Below are 12,053 nucleotides of genomic sequence, written 5' to 3'. Positions count from 1 at the left end.
AGTTGTACTCATCAGAGCAAAACGTAGTTTGTGGGGTTGATCAAGCCAAATTAGCAGTCTTGGTAGCTTGCCAACAAGTTTATAGACTTTCCGATTTAGTGTAGAGGAGAAGAAAGCATCTTTGTACAGGGCCTTGGAGGTCCTTGCCTTTGTGGCTCAAGCTTTACCCTAGTGACAGAAGGAGGCATCATGCGTTCGGTGGATGTGCTGATTGGAGCAGAACCCTTAGTGGTGCTCCAATACGAAGTAGGGATAGTCTTGGCGACCATCGATACCACGTGATAAGTCTTTGTTCCGAGTTTGCTTTCTCTCCCATCTCTCTACTTCCACATTTTATTTTTTGTGATGTTGTTTGAGTGTTTACTTTTCTAGAATTGCCATATATAGTTGTCAGGACTGGAACAAAGTTGCAAGTCTCTTTTGTGGTAGGGATAGTTACACTAGGCGTAGAAACCTTACGAAGTGTACGTTGCTATGATCCATCCTTAGTGCATAAAAGGGAATGAACAGGGGCTGCGTTATTCATTTGCGCCCAATTCATTTCATCATGGACGGTGTGAAAACAATGGTCGTTTGGACTTAGTAATAACATGCACTAAATCCTCAACAAAAAATGGTATTTTGACGGTCAAGAATCACGGGGAGAAAATGGCGCACATGCACTACAAATTTCATTTTGTCGTCTTTTAGCTGGCATACATTGACAATTGGCGTTGCAACTTTAGTCAATTTAAATATATTTTGTAGCTGAAGTGGTTACAGTTACAAACTGATGGTATAGCTACAACTACGAGGTATCTGTGTTAACAACAATTTTGCAGGCTTGCATGTTTCTAGCTTGCCCATCTTCTTCCCTCAAACCTCCAGTTGCTCAAGTGGATGCAGTTACAAGTTCTGCACTTCCGTAGCAACAGTTGGTCAGTGCAGTATACCTTGGTGGCAACAGAGAATCAACATCAGCAAAATATCTTTCCTCTATAGATTGTTCCCTGGTTACTGGCTTGTCAAGAATAGAGTCCGGTATTGCGTCAAGAGTCTCCTCCAAGAATGATTTGACTGTCTGCAGCAGAAGCATCTCAAAGTTAGTGGTTTTGCCATTTAAGAACTTCTATTTTAGAAAAGTTTGAGATCTACAAGACTAGCATTTTCCTCATTTTCATTTACAACTTCAAAATTGACCTTACAACTGGTATGTCAAAAAAAAATTCTCCTTAATATATTGATGCACAGCTCTCCGGCGCGTTCAAGAAAAAAAAACTGGTATGTCAAAAGTTTTGAAGTAATGCATCTTCATGACTTACCTTGCAATAGCGCAATGCAGAGTCAGCTTTGCGTTTCCAAAGGCTGTTGCCAGGTTCTGAGTGGAACAAGTGTAACAAAGGCTGTGCCAAATCAAGTGAGTCTCTTAGCCATTGTCAAGGACAAAAGGAAGTGAGCTGAAATGTAAGTAGAACTGCAAAGGGCTAAGACAGGTAGCATTAGCATTAAGTTTTGTATTCTGATAAAATACAATACGCGAACTTCCAACTGCTACTTCTTGATCAATTGGATAATAGCATGCAAAATTTATAAATTTGCTACATCACTGGAAATGTTTTCTGTGAGTTCATTTGTCAGCGTCCCACGTTTGAATTCATATTCAGGCATACAGCATACTCATTTCTGATCCAGCAACAAAATTTTGCTAACAAATCTTATTATGAACTAAAAAGCTGCAATACACTATGGTGAGAAATGCACGTGAAGTTCTAATACATGACAAAATAAAATAGAATGTATCTGAATGGGAACACCGGAAATACAGCCAATTTCTGCAAATGGTATACTTGGATTGCAATTCTCCACTGGTTAAAGTGCCAATGCTCCATTTTATTACAAAATCCAATGTTAACTATTTTTCTCAACAAAATGAAATTCCTACCTTGACAAGTTGTCTCACGTTTGGCCTGCTGGGGCCATATTGTCCAATTATTGAATCACCATAAACCTGGTAGCTCTCGAGGATCTAGAAAAGAGAGTTCAGCCAAAGGAAGATATAGCTGATAGCTCAAAGCCAAAGAAATACATAGCTGGTAGCTCAAACTAAGTATGTTTAATGCTAAACCTGGCGACGAGAAATGCATCTTGTTGGCTTGCCATAGATTGCCCCATCCACATGCCCTAGCATGTTCCATGGACTGGAAAGATCAACCAAAAGTTAAATCATCAAAGATGATAACTGACATTGAAATTAGTAATCAAAGCAAATCTTTGCATAAAAGGAAAAAATATTGCGAGAATTTGTAATCTCAAAGCCTAAGAGCAGATCTACATACATTTTCTTTTGGTTTAGTTTGCAAGTTGGAGAACAAAATTAAAATGTAATAAAAGATTTTCAAAGAACATACTTATTATAAGCAGCCCGGCCAACCATAACTCCATTTGCACCATGTCTTATGGATGAACTAACCTGTGATGGAACAAAAGAGTTTCAATCAAACCATCACAGGGCTAAAATTCATTGAAGGTTGAAATGTCAGCATTGCATAATCCTGATTCCTAACAAGGGAGAAAAATGTGTTTAAAAGGAGAAAGACTCAGATCTGATATCTTTATCTCGAGTACATGACAGGTTCTAGTTCTCTGCATAATTTTCAGGGTCTAAACCAGTTCAAAAATAGTTGAATTTGAAAAATTCGTTTTGCACACATTGGACCATGAGTTTATTGAACTCAAAAAGTCAGCTGCACTTTCTAGCCACAAGAAAAATGACTCACTTTAGAGGTAGCACAAAATGTATTTACCATTCACATCACAATAGACCTATACTGGCATGGACACCACACCATTCAATGAGGTCTTGGACAGGGGCGGAGCCAACATGCAGGCGACATAGGGCGGCTGCCCCAGCTATCTGCAAGCTCGGCCCCCATTACCCCTCCATCGATGCCCCTGCCCAGAAAAAAGAGAATGGTGGAATGGCAGGGCCTGCTGCCTGCGCGTCCAGTCGGTCAAAACCAAAGGGACTAGTATATGGGGCTATTCCACTATTGCGTTTTGGTGGACATGTGAAGGCCAAGGTCCAACAGTGTGCTAGAGCCCAAAGGTGACTGCACGATGTTTCTTCATGGCTCAAACAAAACAAATGGTAGTCATCAAGGTAGAGCAGGATTGGTCTTTGGCAACTAAACAAATGGATTAGTTGGCAAGTCATCTACTAGAAAAATGTCTGGAGCAACGCTAGAACAAGAGAAATAAACAAAACATCAGCCGGAGCTTTCTTTGCACATCAATGAGCAGCACAATTTGCAACCCAACCAACATGACTAACAGAAACTGAAAAAACACATCATGCTAATCTCCAATATTTCATGGCAAATTTCCATACAAAAGTTCACCGTTCCTCAACTTCACCAAATAAATCAAAGTTGATTTGTCCGATTCCAAAAATCAATTTGGGGTCCACCAATAAACTGTTAGTAGCAGAATTTTCACTCATTGAGAGTGAAGATGACACTAGGAGTTGGGAATTACTTGTTAGTAGCAGAATTTTCACTCTCATTGAGAGTGAAAATGACACTAGGAGTTGGAAATTTTTCCTGGGTTTACTTCTCAAACTCTACCACAATGCTATACCCTCTAGGGGTTGGGGATACATATTTATAGGCTGCTAGCCAGCTAAGGATATGCTAGTTGCTAGTCTAAGATGCCAAACTAGATGCTGTCCTAGATGCTGTCCTAAAAGCAGTCCAAGATGCTGCTGTCCTAGCTGCTCTAAAAGCAGTCCAAGATGCTGAAAAATGCTGAGAAAAACCCCCTGCCCACAAAGACCAAGTACAGAGACTTATTCCCATCATTCTCCCCCTAAGTCTTGTGCGTCTTGTGGGAAATCTGGACCATCCCAATCTTGGAGCAGAGCTCCAGGAACTTGAGCCTCCCAAGAGGCTTGGTGAGCAGGTCTGCAAGCTGGTCCGTGGTGTTGATGTAGCCTGCCTTGATGCTCCCTTCCTCCAAGCAGCCTCGGATGAAGTGGTACCTCACCCGGATGTGCTTGCTCCGTTCATGGAAAACGGGGTTCTTTGCCAGGGCCAGAGCGGACTTGCTGTCCACTCGGAGATCCACCGCTCTAGCGTCTCTGCCGAGGAGATCACCGAGCAGTCGAGCGAGCCAGATCGCCTGAGTCGAAGCGGTGGAGGCCGCGATGTACTCGGCCTCACAGCTAGACAGAGCTACCACCTGCTGCTTGATCGACTGCCAGCTGACGAGGCACTTGCTAAGGAAGAAGAGGATCCCAATGGTGCTCTTGCTGGTGTCAATGTCGCCGGCGTGGTCGCTGTCACTGTACCCGACGAAGTGTGCCGCTCCGGGGCACCTCGGGTAGTAGAGGCCGTGGTCGAGAGTCCCTGCAACGTAGCGGATGATTCTCTTCACCGCCTGCTGGTGCTCCGTCGTCGGTCGCTGCATGAACCGACTAACGTAGCCGACGGAGAACGCCAAGTCCGGCCGTGTGTGGGCAAGGTATCGAAGGCTCCCCACAAGACGCCGGTACTGGGTAGCGTCCACCTCCTCTGCCCTGCTATCACGGCTCAGCTTCAGCCTTTCCTCCATCGGAGTGAGAGCTGGGTTGCAGTCGGTGAGCCCAGCTAGCTCAACGACGCGCTTGGCGTAGGCAATCTGCCGAAGTGTGATCCCGGAGTCGTCCTGGTGCACCTCGATCCCCAGGTAGAAAGAGAGAGGCCCCAGGTCACTCATCTGGAAGGTGGCCTTCATCTCTTCCTTGAACGCCGCCACCTCCGCAACCTTGGTGCCGGTGATCACCAAGTCGTCGACGTAGACGCCCACCAGCAGGACATTTCCTCCATTGCCCCGCCGGTAGATGGCCGCCTCGTGCGGGCTTTGCTCGAAGCCCATCCTCCTGAGCGTGGAATCCAACTTGGCATTCCATGCCCTTGGTGCCTGCCGCAAGCCATAGAGGGCCTTGCGCAGGCGCAACACCTTGCCCTCCTTGCCGGGGATCGCGAATCCCGGCGGCTGGTGCACGTAGACCTCCTCCTTCAAGTCGCCGTTTAGGAACGCCGACTTGACGTCCATGTGGTGGACACGCCAGCCCTCCTGGGCAGCCAGCGCAAGGAGGAGTCGCACGGATTCCATCCGGGCAACGGGAGCGAAGGCATCATCGAAGTCGATCCCCTCCCGCTGCAAGAAACCTCGTGCCACCAAGCGAGCCTTGTGCTTGATGATGGCGCCGACTTCATCCCTCTTCAGCTTGAACACCCACTTAAGGGTGATCGCGCGGTGACCACAAGGGAGATCAGCAAGCTCCCAGGTACGGTTCTTCTCTACCACATCCATCTCCGCCTTCATCGCGGCACGCCATGCCGCGTCTTTCTCGGCCTCTGCGAAAGACCGAGGCTCGCCGTCATCGCACGCAAGGTGCAACTGCCCCTCCAGGTCATGAGGCACTAGTCCCGGCACTGGCTGGTCGCCAAGAAGATCCTCCATCGTACGGTACCGCAACGGCTCGCCGGCGTAGCACGCGTCGATGCGCTCCTCATCGTGAGAGAGTGGGGTAGCGAACTCCACCGGGCTGGGCTCGACGTGAGCTAGTGCTGGAGTAGACATGACCGGAGAGTTGGCTGTCGGTGCTGGAGTGCATGGCGTTGCCGACTGAGGTGGAGCCGACAAGGAACTCGTCTTAGCCGGAGTCGTGGCTGGAGAGCATGGTGTCGCCGGCTGTGGTGGAGTCGGCGAAGACAATCTCGTCGCAGCCCGAGTCCTGGCTGAAGAGCGTGGTGCTGCTGGGGTAGAAGGCGCCGGGGACGGTGAAGGCTCGGGGACTGGGGTAGGCACGCTCGTCGAAGAGGGGCTGCCTACTCCCCCAGCTCCCTCGAAGTGGAAGTACTCGACAATGAAGTCGTCGTACGCCGGAGTCGAGCCGTCGTCCACTGCCTTGTCCCACGCCCATCCCCGGCCTTCGTTGAACACAACGTCGCGCGTGGTGCGCACACGCTGTGTCTTCGGGTCGAGGATGCGGTAGGCCTTCGAGCCCTCCGCGTAGCCGATGAACACTCCCGGAGTGCTCCTGTCGTCGAGCTTGCTGACGTGGCCAAGCTCCTTGGCGAACGCGAGGCAGCCAAAGACCCGCAGGTGGGAGACCGCCGGCTTGCGCCCATGCCAAGCCTCGTATGGCGTCCTGCCATCGAGTGCCTTGGTAGGCGAGCGGTTGAGGATGTAGACGGCCGTCATCACGGCCTCTCCCCAGAAGACAGCCGGCATCCCCCTCTGCTTGAGGAGGGCCCGGGCCATCCCTACAACCATCTGGTTGCGCCGCTCGACGACGCCGTTCTGCTGCGGGCTGTATGGTGCGGAGTAGTGGCGCTGAATGCCTTCTTCAGCGCAATACGACGCGAATTCAGCCGCCGTGAATTCGCCGCCGTTGTCGGTGCGCAACACGCGCAGCTTGCGGCCACACTCCGCCTCCGTCACAGCCTGCGTGCGCCTGATGGCGTCCGCAACCTCTCCCTTGCTGCCGAGGACCATCACCCACATGTAGCAGGAGTGGTCGTCGACGAGCAGCAGGAAGTAACGTCATCCTCCCGGTGTGGCCGGTGTCACCGGGCCACACAAGTCCCCGTGAACGAACTCGAGCCGCTCCTTGGCTCGGAAGCTCGCCTGGTGGGGAAACGGGAGCCGTCTCTGCTTCGTCAACACGCATACGTCGCAGAACTGCTCCACGTGGTCGAGGCACGGCAGGCCTCGCACCATCTCCTTGGCACTGAGCCGCTTCAGGGCCTCGAAGTTGAGGTGCCCGAAGCGCTCGTGCCACTGCCACGCCTCGTCGTCCCGACGAGCAGTGAGGCAGAAGGGTTGTGCCACCTGCACATGGAGGACATAGAGGCGGTTGGCGCCCCTGGTTACCTTGGCAATAAGGCGACGCTGGCGATCCCAAATCCTCATGACTCCGTCCTCAACCATCACGCGCGAGCCGTTCTCATCTAGCTGTCCCACGCTGATGATGGAGTTCCTCAACGCGAGAATGTAGTAGACTCCGGTGAGCAGCCTGTGCTCACCGGACTTGGCGGTGAAGACCACGGAACCGACGCCCTTGATCTCCACGCCGGAGGCATCTCCAAACCTGACGAGGCCTCGGACGCTGGGGTCAAGCTCGGTGAAGAACTCCCGTCGGCCAGTCATTTGGTGGGTGGCACCGGTGTCGAGGCACCACCCGTCGGTCTTGTCGTCGCCGGAGCCGTCACCGAGAAGAGCATGTGCCTTTGGCTCGTCAAGGTGGAGGAGAGCCGCTGCGGCCGATGCCGCTGGAGGTAGCTCGATGCTTGTGTGTGCCAGGAGCAGAGCTGGCTCCTCCTCCTCCGCCTGTGCGAGGTGGGCCTGGCCGCGTCGTGGCTATCGACAGTCCCTGGCCTAGTGGCCAGACGTACCACAGTTGTGGCAAACATCGTCCTGTGCCGGCTTGCGCTTGCCGACGGCGCCACCCTGGGCACCTCTGCGCGCGCCCTCCTCAGCACGTCCTCGAGCCCCAGCCTGGGCGCCTCCCTGCGCCTTGCGCAGCTTGCCGCGCTTGCGGCTGTCTGTCGTGGAAGAAGGCTCCCCCTTCTTCCCGTCACCTCGACAGACCTCCCACTGCTTCCCAGCGAAGTGGAGCTTGCCGCCAATGGTGACAGGGTCTGAGGAAAGCTGTGGCTCGTCGGCGTCGGCGACCTTGAGGCGACCAGTCGCCTCCTCGATCGACATCGTGGAGAGGTCCACTAGAGACTCGACCGAGCAAACCATCTGCTTGTACTTCGGGGGGCGCAACGAAAGAGCTTCTCGATAGCTCTTTCTTCGTCGTAGGAGGCGTCGCCGAACTGCACCAACTTCTGCCTCAGGGTGTTGAGACGGAGGGCGAAGTCGTCGAGGTCCTCACCCGGCTTGAATGCCAGGTTCTCCCACTTCTTGCGAAGTGTCTGCAGTGTGGACTTGCGGGCGCGGTCGCTGCCGATGCGTGCCGCAGCGATGGCGTCCCAGGCCTCCTTGGCAGTCTCCTTCTGTGTGAGCGAGAACTGCATCTCGGGCGGGACTGCAGCAATGAGGGCGTCCATCGCCCGTCCATCCTCGTCGAAGTCGACGTCGCCGTAGTAGACCGCCTCCCACAAGTGCCGCACCTGGAGCCTGATCCTCATGATCGTGGCCCACTCGACATAGTTGGTCTTGGTGAGGGTAGGCCACCCACCGTCCCTAACGACGGCCTGGACCCCGTAACGGCCTTGGCGCCGGTCTGGGGAGAGGGAGTCGCGCCGCCGGTGAGGGGCGCGCTCTCCGTCGAGCCTGCCATGTCGTCGGTCACGGGCCATCTCAGCCTCCAGCTGAGCAACCCTCTCCCGCAACCGTTGGGCCTCCAACGCGCGGCCATCAGGGGCGCCTCCGCCCGGAGCGCCGCCGCCGTGCGCGCCTCCGCCGGGAGCGCCGCAGCCGTGCACGCCTCCAACAGGAGCTCCACCACCGTGCGCGCCTCCGGGAGCACCGCCGCCATGCTGGCCTCCTCCGGGAGCGCCGCTATTGGCGTGCTCGGCTGCCAACCGCGCCGCACGCTCTCGAGATGCATCCATGGCCAGCAGCTCAAGGTCTGCGTCGGCGTTGTCATCAGCACAGACAGAGCCGCTAGCATTGCTGCGCAGAGCATCGGCCTCTACTGCCGCCGCACGTGCTGCAGCCGCCGCTGCTTCCGCCTCCACCTCCGCTCTGGCTGCAGCCAGCTCCGCTGCTGCCAGCCTCGACGCCCTTGCTGCTGCGGCAGCGGTCTCTGCTGCTGCCCGCTCGCGTTCCTCCACTGCAGCGAGTTCGGCCTCCTGCGGGCGCCGCACGTTCGAGGCGACCGAGTGCCGAGAGTGTCCTGCAGACATGGCACGCTGCTGGGGGGCTGCTGCTGCTGCGTGGGGTGGATCCTCCATCAGACAAGCTGCTGCTTGTCTGTACAGAGGAAGGGGGTTGAGCAGGATCAGCCGGAACTGCTGCTGCTGCCGCTTCTGCTGCCGGCAGGGGCTGCTGCGAGGCTATGGAAGGGGATGAGCAGGAGATGCTTAGGCTACAGGATAGTACGGCCCTGATACCACTTGTTAGTAGCAGAATTTTCACTCTCATTGAGAGTGAAGATGACACTAGGAGTTGGAAATTACTTGTTAGTAGCAGAATTTTCACTCTCATTGAGAGTGAAGATGACACTAGGAGTTGGAAATTTTTTCTGGGTTTACTTCTCAAACTCTACCACAATGCCATACCCTCTAGGGGTTGGGGATACATATTTATAGGCTGCTAGCCAGCTAAGGATATGCTAGTTGCTAGTCTAAGATGCCAAACTAGATGCTGTCCTAGATGTTGTCCTAAAAGCAGTCCAAGATGCTGAAAAATGCTGAGAAAAACCCCCTGCCCACAAAGACCAAGCACAGAGACTTATTCCCATCATAAACGGTACAATTTGTTAATGTTTGGTTGGACATTTTAGTAATTAAACCGATAATAGAGCATAAAAAGTATTTTTATTTAGTAATCATTTTGCATGCACTTTTCACTATAACTTTTGTGATTGCAATATGTGAATGTGGTGTGTATATTTTTTTTCCTTTTGATTTAACTTGTCGCTAGAGTTTACCCCACCTAAATACTTTCCCTGGCTCCGCCACTGGTCTTGGAAGTAGTATCTTGAAAGAATTGAAGCGACGCCAGAGAGTGAATTTCACAGTGACTGACTCTTCTGCAGCTAAATGGAGCATTCAATGGTAAGACAAAAACTTACTTGATCAATGGTAGTTATACCTCCATTTAGAGTAAACTTTACTTGTGGGAAGTCCCGTAGCAAAGCAAAATAGTACTCATATCTGCGATAATGTTGAGAAGGAAAAACAAAATTAAAACCATTCCAAGCAACCATGCTGACAGCTGATATGAACCGGAGCATTACACGCAGGCATGCTACAGCAAATTCCACCATAGCATTCTCTTCTCTATCTAGGTGCCATGGCTAGGATTAATAATTCAGAATTCAGACTTTTCCCATTAGCGTCACAGGTTGGATATGTAGACTAAAAATCAGCACCGCAGCAAGTAATAATTATGAATGTTTCAATAATAATGCTGAAGAAAATACACGAAAGGACTGCAAAATTGCCTCAACATGACTCAACATATTAATTATCAAGAGATATTAGTGGCTCCCTTGTGCAAATCATGAATATTTCCATGCATATAGATTTTTAAAATAATCATATAGATTGGAAAACATACTTCAATGAAGGAACTTTCCGATTTTCTGCAGGACTGAGGCCATTAAGCAATGCCTTCCGAGCATGAATGATGAAATGCCTAGTTGGTGATTTTGACACAACTTTATCTACAAACTCACCTGGTGAAAACAAATCAATGAAGTTAAATATTAGTCAACAGTATAGCATATATTATAATATGTCACTATGCCAGCACAGTAGGGGAAAAGTAACTATCAAGAAAGATGAATACTCATTAAAAGAATGTAGCACTATGAAAGTAATAGTAATTCTGGCTTCAAGGAAAATAACTGTTTCTAAAAAAACGAACTGCATTTGCAGCTTATCCCCGTTGCTCATTTTCTTTGTGCGCATACATGATCCAATAGGGTTTAACCTCAAGTCGGAATGTGTATGATCCGGTACAGTGTTATGTAAAGTCAGGGGTCTCTTTCTAATATTTGAAAAGGCTACTGAAGATATTAGGAAGTTAAACGTGTCTGAAGAAGACTCACATAGTTCTTCATAAGAGTCACGATCATCAACACCAATTCTGCACTTAACGCTTACAGGGACATCACAGTTGGTTGCAATAGCTGACATAGCATCCCCTACAAACTTCAGAAAACTGAATCAAACATCAAATAAGGACAGAAGGAAAACAGATCACATCAAATTGTGGCCTTGCTATGATGAACTCATGGAGAAAACCTCTGGATCAAACATTAGTCGAGCACCAAAGCAACCATGACCAGCAACTTTGCCGCTGGGGCAGCCACAGCTGACAGAAAAGTGGTGTACAAATATATGAATATTAGACTATTCCGCGAGATTATACTAGATAAAACAAGCGAGACTGTTACTTTAGGTTGATCTCATCGTATGAATAAGCATTTGCCAGTTCAGTTGCCTTTGCCAGATTTTCCAGATTACTTCCACCGATTTGCAGCACAATAGGATGTTGGTCCTCAGGAAATGCTAGAAACCTATCCTGCAAATTTCGACAATAAATATTTGAATCCATCAGCTCCACCCATACGCATTTATATAACATGACACGTATGCTATAGACATGTTCAGGCTCGATAAATAAATTCTTGAAAAGTTGCAAGAGAGGACGCTCACCAAGTTATCCTTCTGGTGCACAATAGTCTCGGCGACGACCATCTCCGTGTAGAGCCACGCGTGCCGCGAAATGAGCCGCGCAAGCGTCCGGTAGTGGTTGTCCGTCCAGTCCATCATCGGTGCGACGCTGCAGGGGGGACCGAGCATAGACACCACACCACGAGCCAAATCAGGTCAGCCCGTCAGCGCCCCCTACATACCTTACTCAAGAAGTACCACACAGCCCTATCTGGCTCCGCTCACCTGAACAATGGAGGGAGATGCTTCCCCGCTGCCGGCGAGGAGGCGTAGCTCGCCGCTCGGCACGGCCCCGCCCCGGGGGTGCGCGGCGAGAACCGGCCCTGGAGTAAGGCGCCGGGCAGCGATGGTGTGACCAGGGCGTGCTTCGCGGCGCACCGCATCGCCATGGCCGTCCCGAGCACCCCGCGGCTTCCGAGTGCGGCGGCCGCCACCTCTGCTGGGGATACGGTCGCTGGTTGGCGAGGGTGAGGTGGGGGCGGCGGTTCGGTCACGGGGCCACCGCCCGATCTGATCGGACGGTGAAGATTGTATTGTCTTGGAGTTTTTTTTTTGAAAAATTCGGTTTCCCCTCTCAAGCTATCGCAAAAATCTTATTTTCAACAACCATAAAATCACCAACTGCCGAAACCAGATAAATTTTACCTTAGATAGTTTTAAAGGTGAAAATATTAG

At 51.1% G+C, this 12,053-nt stretch overlaps 1 protein-coding gene across 2 annotated transcripts; it reads right to left on the bottom strand.

Annotated features, from left to right (window-relative positions):
- Window positions 1-649: 649 nt before the first annotated feature.
- Window positions 650-11,850, bottom strand: LOC112899745 (tRNA-dihydrouridine(20/20a) synthase-like). 2 transcript variants are annotated; one of them, XM_025968342.1, is made up of 12 exons: window positions 11,604-11,825; window positions 11,361-11,487; window positions 11,099-11,226; window positions 10,947-11,016; window positions 10,751-10,853; window positions 10,258-10,375; window positions 9,770-9,851; window positions 2,388-2,449; window positions 2,105-2,177; window positions 1,922-2,005; window positions 1,302-1,382; window positions 650-1,060 (listed from the first exon to the last, which is right to left on the bottom strand). In XM_025968342.1, exons 1-12 carry the CDS (start codon window positions 11,765-11,767, stop codon window positions 872-874), a joined length of 1,281 nt encoding a protein of 426 aa, XP_025824127.1. In that variant the 5' UTR covers window positions 11,768-11,825; the 3' UTR covers window positions 650-871. The 2 variants fall into 2 exon arrangements, with proteins under 2 accessions (XP_025824127.1, XP_025824128.1); XM_025968343.1 differs by lacking the exon at window positions 650-1,060 and having other exon boundaries at window positions 1,318-1,453; window positions 11,604-11,850.
- Between the last annotated feature and the right edge of the window lie 203 nt (window positions 11,851-12,053).

This window comes from Panicum hallii, chromosome 7, assembly GCF_002211085.1.
Source record: "Panicum hallii strain FIL2 chromosome 7, PHallii_v3.1, whole genome shotgun sequence".
Taxonomy (NCBI): Eukaryota; Viridiplantae; Streptophyta; class Magnoliopsida; order Poales; family Poaceae; genus Panicum; species Panicum hallii.
Note: the sequence above shows the minus strand (reverse complement) of the source record. Positions and strands in the feature narration are given on the sequence as shown.

Bases quoted from the DNA above. Each gene is read 5' to 3' on its own strand.
- LOC112899745 (XM_025968342.1), bottom strand. From the start codon at position 11,767: ATGGCGATGCGGTGCGCCGCGAAGCACGCCCTGGTCACACCATCGCTG. The intron at 2,450-9,769 runs GTAAGTTTTTGT...GTTCCATCACAG, and splicing joins GTATAACTACCATTGATCAA to GTTAGTTCATCCATAAGACA. The intron at 2,006-2,104 runs GTTTAGCATTAA...TCTCTTTTCTAG, and splicing joins GATGCATTTCTCGTCGCCAG to ATCCTCGAGAGCTACCAGGT.